Source organism: Dromiciops gliroides, chromosome 4 (assembly GCF_019393635.1).
Source record: "Dromiciops gliroides isolate mDroGli1 chromosome 4, mDroGli1.pri, whole genome shotgun sequence".
Lineage (NCBI taxonomy): Eukaryota > Metazoa > Chordata > Mammalia > Microbiotheria > Microbiotheriidae > Dromiciops > Dromiciops gliroides.
In genome coordinates this window covers 222,847,659-222,864,113 of record NC_057864.1, presented here as the reverse complement: position 1 = coordinate 222,864,113, position 16,455 = coordinate 222,847,659, and the positions used below count along the sequence as shown (strand labels likewise).

At 42.1% G+C, this 16,455-nt stretch overlaps 1 protein-coding gene across 5 annotated transcripts in view; it reads left to right on the top strand.

The window, feature by feature from the left end:
• Positions 1-16,455, top strand: part of MGAT5B (alpha-1,6-mannosylglycoprotein 6-beta-N-acetylglucosaminyltransferase B) — a 135,561-nt gene that overhangs the window by 99,916 nt on the left and 19,190 nt on the right. For 4 of the 5 annotated variants that reach the window (XM_044004535.1, XM_044004537.1, XM_044004533.1 and 1 more), the window contains exons 9-12: positions 2,487-2,618; positions 4,924-5,057; positions 13,147-13,277; positions 15,074-15,079. In XM_044004535.1, coding sequence (XP_043860470.1) covers positions 2,487-2,618; positions 4,924-5,057; positions 13,147-13,277; positions 15,074-15,079 — 403 coding nt within the window. The remainder of the gene's footprint in view (positions 1-2,486; positions 2,619-4,923; positions 5,058-13,146; positions 13,278-15,073; positions 15,080-16,455) is intronic. The other variant, XM_044004534.1, reaches the window with a different exon arrangement.

Here is a 16,455-nt window from a genome sequence, read left to right as displayed (position 1 = left end):
GTCTTGTCTTTTCTTTTTTAAATTTGGGGACAGGGTTAGGTGACATGCCCAAGGGCACACAACTAGTAAATGTCTGAGGCCAGATTTTTAACTCAGGTCCTCCTGACTCCAGAGAGGTGATCTATCCACTGCAACACCTAGCTGACCCCTCCAATACTGTCACTATAATTAGTAGATATGTAAGTTCAATACCTGACCCAGTTTCCACCCCAACCCTTCAGCTTCTTCTTATGGACTTCTACTTACATGTTGACCTCCTCCCAGACATCCTCGCTTCCTAGTTCTTTCTTGGATCTCATGATTTGCACCTTCACTTCAGCAACCCATGGGAATGGTCATACTCTTGATTTCATTATTCACAAATGTGTCAACTCCACAGTATGACACAACAAAAAATATGATGGACTTGGAGCTAGAGCTCCTGGTTCTGCTACTGTCAAAGACAAAATATTAGTGCTGCACTCTGCATTTTAGTCACAAGTTTGCTATGAACAATTTAATCTAGTATCTAAGTCATTTCTGGCTTGTTCTTATTCATCCTTTGTTTTTCAAAGAGGACCAATGACATCAGGAGGGTGATGTCTTGACTTACTTGTCTTAAATTGGGTTTAAGTGAGGCATAGATGAGCAAAGTTACCAGCCTCACTCTCTCCTGCAGAATAATTGGAGTCCAGTGGCAAGATATTAGTCAAGACATCTGGCAATGGCCCCCATTTCTGGCTTAGGGAAGAGACAGAGACAGAGAGGGGGGAGTGGGATTAGAGAAAGAGAGATGTCCAAATTGGCATACTTTCCCTATGCCTCATACATAATTCTTTGCCCCAAGATGATTTGAAGTAGCATTTATAAGAATCTTTAATGAGGAAAAAACTCATATAGCTGTGGGGTTAATTTTCCAAAATACATGAGCAACAGTCGCCATCCTATTCCTTCCTAGACCACTCCTGTCAAGGAATCCACAGCACTCTTCCCAGAGACAAATATCAGGAATCTCTTCTGATAGGGCAGCTAGGTGGTGCAGTGGATAGAGCACCGGCCCTGGATTCAGAAGGACCTGAGTTCAAATCTGGCCTCAGACACTTAACACTTACTAGCTGTGTGACCCTGGGCAAGTCACTTAACCCCAATTGCCTCACCAAAAAAAAGAATCTCTTCCGAATAATAAAAAGGACACTTCTCTTTGGTGTGTCCAAGGCTAATACCTTCAGGGGGTGAAGTACCCTTAGATGGGGCTATAACCCAATCACTTCAGCAGTGGGAAGGCAATCTTCTTAACAAGAACTGTTAAAAGGATGGTCTTTACCCTTAATCCCTTTCCTGATAAAAGATCTTTTTGTCCTCAATCTATTCCCACTTTCAAACAAGAAAATCTGGAAAGGTGTTTTTTGTTTTGTTTTGTTTTGTTTTTTAACTAGAGAAATATAATTTCTTAACCTTCCAGGTTAACTTAAAAAAGGAGGCTTTTAATATGTTTCCACACTACTTACTATTTGCGTGACCTTGGGGAAGTCACTACTTCTCAGGGCTTCAAAGGTTCCTTCCAGCTCTAAATCTATGATCCTACGAACACTGAAATTCTTCTATCTGACCATAAATTCCTACCTTTCCATCTTTTCCTTGTGCTTGTACCATCTCCCCAAACCTATTCTCTATCTTCAAGACATGTCTAGTCTCTTTTTTACTGGGCCAACATACTTGCTCGAGTCTTACTTTCTTCCCTTCAAAATCTTTAACCTAAGTTCAACTAAATGAACAGTTAATAGACCCATGAAGTTTACTGTGGGAAGTTATTTCAATGGTAGACAAATCACTCATCTACTCCACTGGGATGGTTCCTTGCACCTCAGCACGATAAATCAAATATAATGTTTGGCATTCAAAGCCCTTCAAAGTCTGGCTCCAGGCTACCTTTCCAGGCATTATATTTTAGACCTCTTCACATACTCTAGCCAAACTGATCTACTTACTTGCTATTCCTCATATAATATTCCATTTCCCATCTCTACACCTTTGCACAAGCTATCCCCCTTGCCTGGAATGCTGACCCCCCCTCACCTCTGCCTCTTAGAATCCCTAGGTTCCTTCGAAGTTCAGTTCATGTTCAGTAATGAAAAATATCTTAATTCTCCCCAGTTACTAGTATCCACTGAAATCATCTTACATGTACTTTGAATATATTCTGTAGTTAATTTTCTGTACATAATTTCTTCTCCCTCCTTTCTCCTTCTCTGGTTGAATATAAACATTTTGGGGAGAGGGAATGGTTGTTTGGGGGTCTTTTTTGTCTTTACTATAACCTAGTACAGTTTGTGGAACATACTAGATACTTAATAAATACTTTTTGAATGAAGTTATATTAAATGAGTTTAATAAATTGGAGAACTATTCTTTTTATTGTTATTAATAAACTAGACTTGGTTGGGGCAACAGGATTGCCCTTTCTTGGGTGCCTGGTTGGCCCAAATTCTGAAGGGCTCCTTTCTCAGTAACTTAGGGGTGCCGCCAGGCCGGGGAAGCTGTCCACTCACCGTGCCCTTGCCCTTTGATCTCATCTATACTGACTACCATGGCCTGCAGCAAATGAAACAACACATGGGACTCTCCTTCAAGAAATACAGGTGAGAGGCAGATGTTGGGCCAGAGGTGGGGGGGGGGGAGGGGTGTAGAGGGCAACATGTGGATGAGATCCCTAAGGGTTCTCAAATCTAGGACTTCACTCATTACTGTAACTCTGGGTCTACAGATTTCAGAAGGAAACACCCTCTGGTTCTAGTTCCTCCTTTTAAAATTGACCTCCAGGGCAGCTAGATGGCACAGTGGATAGTGCACTGGCCCTGGAGTCAGGAGTACCTGATTTCAAATCCGGCCTCAGACACTTAACACTTACTAGCTGTGTGACCCTGGGCAAGTCACTTAACCCCAATTGCCTCACTAAAAAAAAAAAAAAAAGATTGACCTCCAACATTGTTTGGGGGAGGGGGGTGCTTGTTTTTTTTTAGCAAGTGGTTCCAGGGTGTGTTTTGCATGTTATAGGAGTACTAGGGTTATTAAATGTGGTTGGGCCCATTTAGGAAGTTATTGCTTATTTGAGAAATGAGATCAGTATCCCTTTTTCATTTTAAAATAAAAAAAGAAACTGAAAGTCATTTAAGTTTTTCAGGATGCCTCCCAAGAATTCCTTGTTCCAGTTTCATTAAAGTTGGTAGGTACCTTTGGTGCCCTTTGGCCTCTTCTAACATGACACATAACTTTTTTTCTAATGCCATGTCCTATCTGCCTGAGAATAGATCTCCTCCTTCCCTCTCCCACATTTCCCCTATTACACTGATTGTTCTGATGAGCTACTCTAGTAGGAAGAGGAAATCTGTCAGTACAGCAGGAGGTTAATGCTGGAGGGGACACAGGTGTATAAATTCAATCCAATTCAACCATCATTGGTTCTTGGATCATCAACCTCCTAACCAGACTAGAACAGAAACAGACTCTCACCACCACCACCACCACCACCACCACCACCACCACCACCACCACCACCACCACCACCACCACCACCACCACCACCACCACCACCACCACCACCACCACCACCACCACCACCACCACCACCACCACCACCACCACCACCGCTCCTTACCCCTGCCTGCCCTACCACATGAGTGCAAATGAGAGGTGTACAAAAGTTTCTCTGTTCTCTTTTCCCTCCTTTCCCAGGCTGCCTGGACAAAGCCTAGTTCTGACTATGCTCAGGTCCTTTGACAATTTATAAACTACCAAGTCAGTGTTCCTACTCTTACCTGTTTCCATTTGGAGGGCATGGCTGGGAAAATGATGTTGGACTGGCAGAGCACTGATGAGGAGGGTGGTGATGGGGGAAAGAGAATCAGGGAGGGTAGTGAGAATCTAGGACAGTCAACAGAGGCTCTCAGGCCTCTGCGGGTCTCTTTCACGCCAGCAGCTCCTTCCCTCACCCCCATCTAAGTTCCACCTTCACATCCCCCACCTCCCTTTCAGTCCTGGAAAAGACAAATGGCTTTGCTTCCTGCTATATCCACAGCCAGCAAAATATAGAATTAAATTTAGCACAGATCGTCCTGCTATTTATTACATTTTCTCTAATCCCATTGACTATCCCGCATGATTTTATTAGAGTAAAAAATGACAAGCTGCATTATTGCTTTTATTAAAAATGAATGTGCTGAGTTCATTCTGCTCTTTTGCACCCCCACCCAACCTCAATCTCTCACAGTGGGAATAATGCCAACTTCAACATTTTTTTTTTTTTTTTGGTGTGAGGAACAAGCACCTTGGAGCAGCCTGGATCTCTGAGAAGGGAGATGACACTCCTTTTGGGAAAAGTCTGAAGCTTAATGACTTTTTTTCTATTTCTGGAGGAACAAATGCTGAGTCCATCTCCTCCCTCCCTTTGGGTTTACTCGACTCAGATTAGGGAAAGGGGAGGGAACTGTCATTGTGTGCCTGTGTCTAGATGTAGCCGTGTGATATTTGGGGCTACAGTCAGAACCTTTACTATTAATGTGGGATCCTTCATAGCGAAGGTTGCTCTGGGCCATCAAGATGAGACACATCTGAATGGGCAGTCAGACAAAGATGAAGGTGGTAGAAAACTAACAAAGTTAGGTGAGATCTTGTCTAGAATGGAAGTGGCAGAGAGATTTTTGAGAGTAGATTCCGGAACTGTTCTATCTTTTGCTTTTCCAAAAACTAGACTTTTCAATTTCCCTGAATTTTCTTTTCTACCTGAGAGAACACCGCACTGAGAAGGCCAGGTACAGCTTCAGGATGTAAGAAGCTCAGGACTTTCCAAGAGGCAAAGCTCTAGAAAGATTTCCATGACACGTAGGTTCTGCTTAGACATAGAAATGAGTAGATTATTAACCTGTTACCCTTATCTTTTTCTAACAGGTGTCGATTCCGGGTCATTGACACCTTTGGGACAGAACCTGCCTACAACCACGAGGAGTATGCCACTCTGCACGGTTACCGAACCAACTGGGGTTACTGGAATTTCAACCCAAAGCAGTTCATGACGATGTTCCGTGAGTGGCCCTCCATGTGGGACTGGTGAGGGGCAGGGCCTTGTCATGAGTGCTGAGTGTTATTATGTGGTTCATCTGGAATCTCATCTCTCTTCTCTATCCCAGAAAAGAAAGGAAGAGGGTGACAGTGAGGTGGTTCTCCCCCAGGCCTCCACCTTTTCTGAAGGGGGAAGGAAAGCATTTATTAAGCACCTACTCTATACCAGGAATAAGCATTTGTTAAGTACCTTACTCTGTTTCTCTGAGAATTGCTACCCCTTATCAGAGGTCACAGGTTGCAGGGTAAGCTTCAGAAGGGAAGATATAGCCACAGAAGAAGCCCCTGTCAGAATCTAAGAAATAGGGACTAAAGAGGGGAAGCTTCTTTTGGAGACACCAAAGAATTTTAGACCTGGAAGGAACCTTGGAAATCATTTAATCCAAACTCTTGTTTCACAGAGGAGCAAACCAAAGTTCTGAGATATTTGCCCAAGATCATAAGATTTAGAATAATATGGGATCTTAAGGATTGTTTAGCCCAAATCCCTCATTTTACAGAAGAGGAAACTGAGGACCAAAGGACTTTCCCAACAACTCGTAGTAACTAGTCACACCTAAATTAGTATCTGTTTGTCTTGACTTCCGAACTCCCTCCTTTTACTACATTGTTTCATAAAACAACATACAGAAATACCTCATTCATCTACTATCTCTGGAGGAGGAAGCCATTCCATAGAAGATAATTTTCCAAATAACTGCAGTAAATCTCTTCAAAACTCAAAGCTGAAGGGGCAACTAGGTGGTACAGTGGATAGAGCACCACTCTGGAATCAGGAGGACCTGAGTTCAAATCTGGCCTCAGACACTTAGTAGCTATGTGACCTTGGGCAAGTCACTTAACCCCAACTGCCTCAAAAAAACACACCAAAAAAAAAAAAAAAAACCCCAAAAGCTGGAAGATTCCTATTTGATAACAATCTTTCTAAACTAGGCTCTAGACTATTCTGCCTTCTTAAACAGAGGCTGTGGAAGGTTGACCTATGAATTTGTTGATATCTGTAATTCCTGGATTGAGGAAAACTATTATAACTATTGTAGGTTGTACATTTCCTGCAATTTCTAGCCCTAGCTATTTGCATAAAGCAATGAGTGATGTGGCTATGTTGCAGTGGATAGAAAGCTGGCTGTTGACCAGGGTTCAAATGCCACCTCTCCTTCCTCCTGGCTGGTTATTTCATTCTGGGCAACTTTCTAAACATAGGATATTGACTCCTTGATAACTCACAGGCATTATTACAGACATTAGGGTTTTGTTTGTTTGTTTGTTTTTGTTTTTGGAGACAATCAAGGTTAAATGACTTGCCCAGGGTCACATGGCTAGTAAGTATCTGAATCCAGATTTGAAATCATGTCTTCCTGACTCCAGAGCTGGTACTCTATCCATTGCACTATATAGCTACGCCATTAGTTTTTATATTATTTTGTAATAATGCCTGACATTTATGTAGCATTTTAATAAGTGGAAAACATCCTCAAAACAGACCCACAAGATAGAAAGGGCAACTATTTTATGATCATCTTACAGTGGATAAAGAAATTGAAGTTCAGAGAAAGGAAATGATTTGTGTTTAGAAATATGAATAGAAGAATTCTATCTAATTAACTTCACATGTGTGTGTCTAGTTAGCTTCTGATTCGAAATTCGGGCTCTGCAGTGATACTCTCAGGTGCCTCTGTATAAAATGGCTCAATAAGCCAAGTTTTTATAATTCTTTAAGTAGCTTTTCTGGGGCAGCTAGGTGATACAGTGGATAGAGTGCCAGGCCTAGAGTCAGGAAGACCTGAGTTAAAATCTGGATTCAGATACTTACTAGCCATATGACACTTGCTAGCTGAGTGACCCTGGGCAAGTCATTTCACCCTGTTTGACTCAGTTTCCTCATCTATAAAATGAGCTGGAGAAATAAATGGCAAACTATTCTAGTATCTTTGCCAACCCCCACCCCTCCAAAAAAAAGGGGGTCTTGAACAGTTAGATGCAACTGAACAACAAGTAGTGTTTCTGGGTTTTTCCTTCCATGAGCTATCTGTTATCACTTCTATTGACAAAGTGCTTACCTTAATTTCAATCCACTTCAACAAAGCCTTTATTAAATAGCTATTATGCATCAAGTGAGCTGCCGCATGGAATCTTCAGATAGCTGACCCCAGGAAGATCCAGGTTCAAATCTTGTCTCTAACATATGCCAGTTGTGGGACTCTGGCCTAGTCACTTAATGCCCCAGACAACTGTTCTGTACTGATATAGGGAGTTTCTTCACTGGGACTTCCCCACTCGAATGAAATCATAGATCTGTTCCACCCTATCCCTCCCAAATATACCAAGTACTATGTCAAAAATAAAGACATCCCTGTCCTCAAGGAACCCACATTCTAATTTGTTAAGGGGCTAAAATTCTAGCTAAACTGTCTAAAATATCTAATGAGTGGTCGCCAATAAATTATAAGCTTTAGCAAGAGTTAGACTTTTAAGCATTTATTAAGGAGAATAAGAATTTGGTAAAGAGAGAGAGAAAGGCCTAGATTCCTATCTATTAAAGGGAGAGCACATTTCTAGCTCCCTTCTCCGCCAGCGTCCTCAGGAAAGAGCCCGAGACTGAGCGCCAGTCTCTTCCTTCCTCCTCCCACTAGTCTGCGTCACTTCCTGATGCCTGGTCTTGCCCTCAAAGACCTTCGCTTCATGGGCAGAACTCTTCTACAGTAAGTATCCAGCAGGTGGCGTCATTCCAATCGTTACAAATTGGAAGGAGTAGTCAAGCAATTATCCCACTTCCTACCTAGCCCTTCTATTGTACCTACCTTAATTCAGGTAACCAAGCTTGTTAGAATTGTATCTAAAAAGGGGTAGCTAGGTGGCGCAGTGGATAGAGCACTGGCCCTGGATTCAGGAGTACCTAAGTTCAAATCCAGCCTCAGACTCTTAATACTTACTAGCTGTGTGACCCTGGGCAAGTCACTTAACCGCAATTGCCCTGCCCCCCCAAAAAAAATTGTATCTAAAAGAAGAGTAAATAGGTTCAGAATGAAGGCCTAACTAAAGTACATATACTTGAGACTGATATTTTGTATGTTCAGATGTGTGGATTCTTGGCCAGGTAAGGTTATCTGATAAAGAAGCTCCAAATAAACAGCTACTGTATAAACAAGTACAAAATTAGCATAATGCAAACTCCAGTACTCAAAGTAAAGAGGTAAAAGAAGGGGTAGGAATAAATTAGGGAAGATTTCTTTGGAAGAAGAGAATTTTGAGCAGGACTTTAAAGGAGAGAAAGAAGGAGAACAAGCAGAAAGGATGGATAAAGGTCATATGTGAGGGGCAGGCATGGGGGGAGTAGGTATAAATCAACCACTTTGAGATGGAAAATTGCTTAGTTTGGCTAAAGCTAAGATGAATAAGGAAGGAGGTTAGTGAGAGAAGGGTGGAGGGCGGAGGATAGGAGTGAAGGGAGGATAAGACTCAGTGTAAAACCTTAAAGATTAAATAAAGTAGTTGGCATTTGACCAAATAAATCAGGAGATTTGAGACTTTTGAGAGGAGGAAAATGAAGAAAGAGGCATTTAAGAAAGATGATCCTGGTAGTGTTCAGGGTGAGCCAGACAGGGAAGATTATAGAGGCAGCAATCTCAGCTAGGGAAGCATTGCAATACTTCAGGTTTCAAATCCTACAAACAGAAAACCCCCTTTAGGGAAATGCCTTTTGGAGAGCCTGTGTGGCTCTAGACACACAATCCTATGAACCTCAGAGATTCCTTCTGGCTCTTAATCTTTGATTATTGTATCCTCTTTGAGATCTTCGAGGTCATTTTGTTCAACCCTCCCATTCTACAGATGAGGAAAATGAGTTCGCCCAAGATGATTGTGCTTCTGATTTTCCCCCAAGAGTAGTAAATGACACTGGCAGCTAGCTGGCACAGTGGACAGAGTGCTGGGCTTGAAGTCAGGAATCTGATCTCAGATACTTACTAGTTTTGTGACCCCAGACAAGTCACTTAACCCTGTTTGCCTCAGTTTCCTCATCTGTAAAATGAGCTGGAGAAGGCAATGGCGAACTGCTCCAGAAAACCCCTCATGGAGTCCTGAAGAGTCAGACACAACTGGAACGATTGAACAAGAAGAAGCCTGGAATGACAGAGCCTGGATTTTCATTCATATTCTTTGACTCTAAATCTAGCCCAGTACACTTTCTAACCAGTCATGCTGAGGCTCAAGGTCTAAAAAGAAAATCCTGAGCAGCTCCCAGCCCCTTTCAAACTAATAACTATTGATTTATTTTCCCAGTGGAAGCTGAATACTTTTTTCCTGATCTAACCCTTCTGGCCTTGCCTCCAGGGGCCCTTTTAATTAACTGTAGTACCTCCACATCTCACTCTTTCTGGCTAATTCAGTTTCATATCCCTCCAGACAATTCCCTCCTGCTGGAGTCTGGGAAGGGAAGGGGCTGTAATAACAATAATTATAATAATAACTAATATTTATATACCACTGACTATGTGCTAGGTACTATGCTAAATGCATTACAATTATTATCTCATTTGATCCGCACAACAACTCTGGGAGGTAGGTGCCATTATTATCCCCATTTTACAGATGAAGAAACTGAGGCAAACAGAGGGTAAGTGATTCGCCCAAGGTCACACAACTAGAAATTATCTGAGACCAGATTTGAACTCAGATCTTCCTTACTCCAGGTCCAGTGCTCTATCCATTGCTCAACCCAGCTACAGGATGTGACATGGAGATGTCTCTTCTTTGTCATTGTTCAGTTGTGTCTGATCTTTGTGACCCCATGGACCACACTGTCCATGGGGTTTTCTTGGGAAAGATGCTAGATATTTGCCAGTTTCTTTTCCAGTGGATTAAGGCAAAGATTAAATGACTTGCCCAGGGTCATACAGCTAGTAAGTGTCTAATGCAAGATTTGAACTCAGGTTTTCCTGATTCCAGGTCAAGCACTCTATCCACTGAACCACCTAGCTGCCTCCTAGGCAAACAGGGTTAAGTGACTTGCCTAAGATCAGTGTGTGCTAATAAGTGTGTGAGGCCAGGAATATATACAGTTTAGATAAGATGTCAAAGAGTTTATAACGTAATACTTGTAATACACAATATTATAAGTTTAAGTATCTTAGAGGGTTAGAAGACAAATTATCAGAAAAATGTTCAGGTCCCTACTGATAAAGGAGGGATGGGGAGATTTCATTTGAGTCCAATACAACAAACACATTTTTAAACAACTGATGAAATTGAGTCTGGCCCTCCCAAAATATGTTCAAGTCACTATGCTGGCCTGGAGAGGTATAGATAAAATCAACAGTTCTTGCCACCAAGGAACTTCCATGCTTGTGAGGAGACACAACATAAATATAAATTAATATAAGCATAGTACTAGGAAAATTAAGGAAATAAATTAACCACCAGGAGAAAGCTCAGGCAAAGCTTTATAGAAGTGGTAGCAGGAGTTGAGGTTTGAAGGAAGAAAAGGTTTCTATGAGGCAGAGATAAGAAATTAATTCTAGGCTTGGGGGACAACTGGTGCAAATGCATGGAGGTGGGAAATAGAAATTTAGGAGTCTCATTTGACTGGAACATAAGAGTGATTGATAGGTGGTATTATAAAATAAATCCAGCAACATAGCAGAGAGGTAGTTCTTAAATACCAAGCAGAGGCAATGGGGAGCCACTGAAGTTTTGGGTTTTTTTTTAAATCAACAAGTACCATGATCAGACCTGTGCCTTAGGAAGATTATTTTGTAAGCTGTGTAGGAGACGCATGGTGGGGAGAAGGAAGGAGACCAGTTAGGAATCTAATATGGTACCTCAGGCAACTGGACTCAAAGCAGGTCGTTGGACAATGAACAAAAAGAATGACAAATAAGGTGAGGAAATCACAGGAGCAAAAAGCTACAAGGTTAAGTAGGGTTTGGCTCAGCTGTGTGTGGAAGGGAATAAGATCATAGAGTCAAAACTAGAAAGGAACTTCGCAGTCATCTAGTCTACAAATGAAGACACTGAGGCCCAAGGAGTTATTTGATTTATCTAAAGACATATAGGTAGCAAGCTGTAGTGCCAGGATTTGAACTACAGGCTTTTCTTGGAAAATTCATCACACAAATTCTCTCATATGAGAATTAAAGCTGAAAAAGTAGTGTGATGCTAGATTGTGGAGGGCTTTGAATTTGAATGTCAGGCAATGGAGTTGTTGGGGGTTTTTACTTTTTTTCTTTTCTTTTTTCTTTTTCTTTTTCTTTCTTTTTCCTTTTTTTCTTTTTCCTTCCTTCCTTCCTTCCTTCCTTCCTTCCTTCCTTCCTTCCTTCCTTCCTTCCTTCCTTCCTTCCTTTCTTTCTTTCTTTCTTTCTTTCTTTCTTTCTTTCTTTCTTTCTTTCTTTCTTTCTTTCTTTCTTTCTTTCTTTCTTTTTTTTGAGGCACTCGGGGTTGTGACTTGCCCAGTCACAAAGCTAGTAAATGTCTGAGGCCAAATTTGAACTCTGGTCCTCCTGACTCCAGAGCCACTGCTCTATCCACTGTGCCCCCTAGCTTCCCTATTCTTAATCTATAAAATGAAAACATTGGACTAGATGGCCACCAGGATCTCTTTCAAGTTTAAATCTATTATCCTATAATAAGCAAATAATTTCAGGAAGACAAAGCACTCACCTGAGGAGATCAGGAAAGGCTTTGCTTGGGAAGTACCAACTGAGCTATGCTTTGGGAGCTATGTTAAGGAAGATCAGTTTCTAAGATGAAGAGATGAAGAGGGACTGCATTTCAAACATGGAGGACAGTCTGTGCAGAGGTGCCAAAGCGGGAGACAATGTCACGAAAATAGAACTAGTTTGGCAGGATTGGAGAAGGGATAGAGAGATATATAAAAGGAAAGTAACCTGAAATAGGACTGGGAGGGAACCTGATTATAGAGGCATTTAAATACCAGGTTGAGAATTTTGTATTTTATCCTAGGGACAATAAATGACCGCTGGACTGGGCTTTAAGGACAGTCAAATCTGTGTTTTAGGAAGATCAAAATCCAGCTGCATGAAGATGGATTAAAGAAGAAAAAGTGGGAGCAGGGAGAATATTTAGGAGACTATTATGGTGGTCCAGCTGAGAGTTGGAGAGGGACTAAACTCTGAGAGAGTCTGTCTAAGTGGAGAGACAAGTGTGGGTGGAAGAGCTGCTTTGAAAGTAGAATCAGCTAACCTTAGCAACTGTTTGAATATGGAGTGGGAAGGAGAAGGAAGAAGCAAAGAAAACTCCAAGATGATGAAACTGTATGACTGGGAGGGTAGGGGTGCACTCAATAGACAAGGAGAAGTCTGGAGGAAGGGTGGATCAGGGAGAAAGTATAATGAGTTCTGTTTTGAACATCTTGAGTTTGAGATGCCCACAAGGCATTCAAGTGGAGTTGTCCAGCAGGCAGCTGGAGATTTGGGACTGGAGCTCAGGACAGAGATGAGGATTCCATATATAGACATGTAAATATAGGACAAGAGGAAGCAGAATTGGAGGAGAAAGCATGGTGGTGGGAGGAGGCTTATTGAATTAAAGGTAAAGGCTGTAGAGGACGCTCAAGTCTGGGGGTGGGAGTTGGGCTGAGTTTAGGCAGGTGGAACAATCTGAGCCCAGAGGGAAAGTTCTTTCTTTGAGCACTAATGTTTCCAGGGCTAATAATTTATTTGAGTTTTGTCAGCACCCTGGTAACAGAACTGTTTCCCTTTGGCTAAAAGAGTTACAGGTATGTGGAGGGGGAAGGAGAGGGTGAGGAGGCAGTGGTGTGGAGAGGGAAGAATTGGTAATCATATACCAGTCTGAACCAGATAATCTTTAAATTTCCTTCCAACTCTAAAAGTCTATGAAAATGAGCTCCCTGAGGCAGGAACTGAGTACCTTGGAGTTCTATTACCACTCCCTCCCTAGGCCTGCTCCCTCCTTGCCACCCCTACTCCTATTACTGCATGACCAAGCTCCCTACATGGGGGGAATGAATAAGGCCCTGGATGTGTGGGTGACCTTTCCTTCCTTCCTATCCTTCCTGCATCTCCTGGCATGCAGCTCACACACCGGACAACTCTTTCATGGGCTTTGTGTCAGAGGAACTGAACTCGACAGAGAAGCAACTTATAAAGAACAACAAAGCCAGCAATATGGCCGTGGTATACGGCAAGGAAGCCAGCATCTGGAAGGTGAGAGCCAGGGCTGAGCCCTGCAAGCTTTTCTGAAGCCAAGACTACACTTCTCTTCTACCATGCCCTGCTCATCAAAACTCCCAACATTTTTTACAGACATGGATTCAAACTCAAAGCACAGGGAATTGGGAAGCTTTTCATTAAAAGGTCTCCTTTAACACATATGGCCAAAGTCTCTTGTGGGCAATGTGTATCATGGGGCTGTGGGAGAGGGAGAGATTCAGGACAGCAAAAAATCTGCTATTAAAAACACTCTTTCATCATTTGATTGAACAAACATTTATTAAAATGCCTGCTATGTATAGGGTACTCAAGAACATATTAATGATGTTTAGTGAACATCTAGAAAAGAAAATGATGATTACAAAGAATTAGCATAACCCCATCAAGAACAGGTGATACCAAATTAACCTTGTTTCTTTTTTTTTTTTTTCCTTTTTTTTGGATTGGGTTGCTAGACTGATAGGTCAGGGGAATGCTATAGATATAGATGACAAAGATTTTAGTGAAGTATTTGACAAGTTCTTCATAATATTCCTGTGGACAAACATGACAGAGAGATATGAGTTAGATGACAGTATAGTTAGATCAATCCTTTGCCCTGATCAGACCACCTAGACAATTGTATTAAATTCTAGGCAATACATCTGCAGAAGGAGAACATTGAGAGGAGGGCATCAGTAGTGGGAAAGGGTCCCTAGATCATGCTGCAGGAAGATTGGATGAAACAACTAAATGTGCAGCTTGGAGATGAAAAGACTTCTAGGGATGTGTCTTGGAGTAGTCTAAGATCTGGAACATGGATACAGGAATACACTTGTTTTACTTGACCCCAGAGGCCAGATTTAGAAGCCATGGTTGAAAGTTACAAAGAGGCAAGAAAAATATCAAGAAAAAATGTCCTGACATTTAGAGTGTTCCAAAAGTAGGGTGGACTGCCCTGAGTGGTAATGGGTTCCCTGCTCACTTGAGGTCTACAAGCAAAGTGAAGTAGAGAATGCAATACTCTAGTGTGCAGTAGAGATGATTCCCTTTAGGGTATGGATTAGAGTAGATAACCACTGAGGTCCCTTCCAACACTGAGGTAGAATAGGAGCTTCCACATAAACATAGGTTCACAGAACATTGTAGTTGGAAAGGACCTTGGGAACTTAGCACATCCATTTCTAGAACTCAGCCCTCACTCTCAGACCAAGAGACATTTGAGATGAACCTCAGAAGAAATCCTTGCTTTCAATTTAAAAAGCACCTCTCCTTGAATCCTATTCCACCTGCCATTCTTAAAAGTCATTTGATGGGGGGGGGGGCGGCTAGGTGGCACAGTGGATAAAGCACTGGCCTTGGATTCAGGAGTACCTGAGTTCAAATCCAGCCTCAGACACTTGACACTTACTAGCTGTGTGACCCTGGGCAAGTCACTTAACCCCAATTGCCCTCCCCCAAATAAAAGTAATTTGATGGAGGAATATGCCCAGCTATTCTTCCCTCCCTTGTAGGGACAGAACAAGGGGATTTAGGTTAACCACCAGAAAGAAATTTGGCTGTGGGGTGAGACACTAAACTGGCCACTGAGGGGAAGCTGCAAATTCTCCTTCTCTGGGGATCTTTAGGATAAACATGTCAACTAGTTTGGTTACCCAGATGAGGAGAAAAAAATGGCCCCTGTCCCAAGAGCTACTTCCAATGAACCCAAGGAATTAATCCTGTTCTTGGAGTTTGAATTGATGAGTGAGATGCTAATTTATTCCCTCTTTCCCTTCTTTTCTTCTGCCAACCTCTTGGGGATGCTGCAGATGCAGGTATGGTACAAGTGGGGTGCCCCAATTTCTGATTGCTCTTTTTCCTCATTTCTGTTGTGTCTTGAACAATGAAACTTGGTGTCTGAACTACCTAGATTGGGTTTAACTGATATGGAAAGTAGTTTTGTGAGAAGAGCAGAAGGGCAAGAAGGATGGCTGGATAGAAAAGTCTGTCTATGATCCCTTTTCTTCCTTTTTATGAAAGGATCAAGACCCTGAAACTGTTTGACACTGTCCTAAACCCAGAGAGTGAAAGAAGTGCCACAGAATAAGCTATATTAGTGACATACAAGAGGCCAAGGGAGTATTAGAGGAAAGAGCAAAGCTTCAGTAGAGAACCTCAATGACCCTCATGGAATTGAAAGGGGAGGGATTGGGTCTGGGAAAAGCTTTGACTGTGTCTCACATCCGATAGTTGCTTCTCTAAACGAAATGATGTTTGCTGAAGAACAAAGAATGATTTGGGCACTAGAGGCTACAAAAGAAGGTGGAGAGGATAATAAAGCAAGCAAGCCCAGTTTTACAAAACATTGTGAAGACACTGCCCTGGGAAAAATGAAATTATGAAGTCGAGAAAGTGAAGGGTCTCTTCACCAGCTTTAAATACCCAGAGGACTGTTGGTTAGCAAATGACCTTATGAGAAGTTGCTACAGTATTGGTAACTACAGGAGGACAAGAGTTCTTTCTGCAAAAAGAAAGACAGAGAAGTAAATTGAATCATGTGATAGATTCATGACTAAGGGTGAGAGAGGGGCATAAGAGGCTGAGAAGGGGAGGAGAAGGTTATTAAGTACCTGAAGGGAAGCACAAGTCCAGCTCCAGTCCAGTGGTAGCTTAATGGGGCTAGTAATGAAGAATGCAGTTTTCAATGATTTTCTGCCTTGCAGGGAGTGCAGTACTAATGAGACTAGGACCACAGTTCCATCTAAATGTGTGAGCCAGTTAGTTTCTCTCTGTTCCACAGTCTCATTTCTATCCCTGGAATCAGCTAGTCAGCTTATAAGGAAAGCAGGGAGAATAAGGAAAATGTCTCCCCACTACTGAAAAAATACCTGGCCTGCTAATGGTCAGTCACAGCAACATAAGATTCCAAGCTGGAAGAGACTTGAGCGGTCAGAGAGTCTGACCTCCTCCTTTTACAGATGAATAAATAAAAGGTAATTTAGGGAGAGAGAAAGCATTGATTTAGGGGACCAAGGAAGGCTTCAAGGAGGAGGAGGAGGCACCTGAGCTGACCCTTAAATTAAGGAAGATTCTGAGAGACAGAAAAGAGGAGGCCGTACATTCTAGGCATGGAAGACAGTCTGTGCAATTGTACCAAAATGGGAGGTGAAAAAAGCTAGGAAACAGGAAGTAGCCCAATTTGACTGGAATA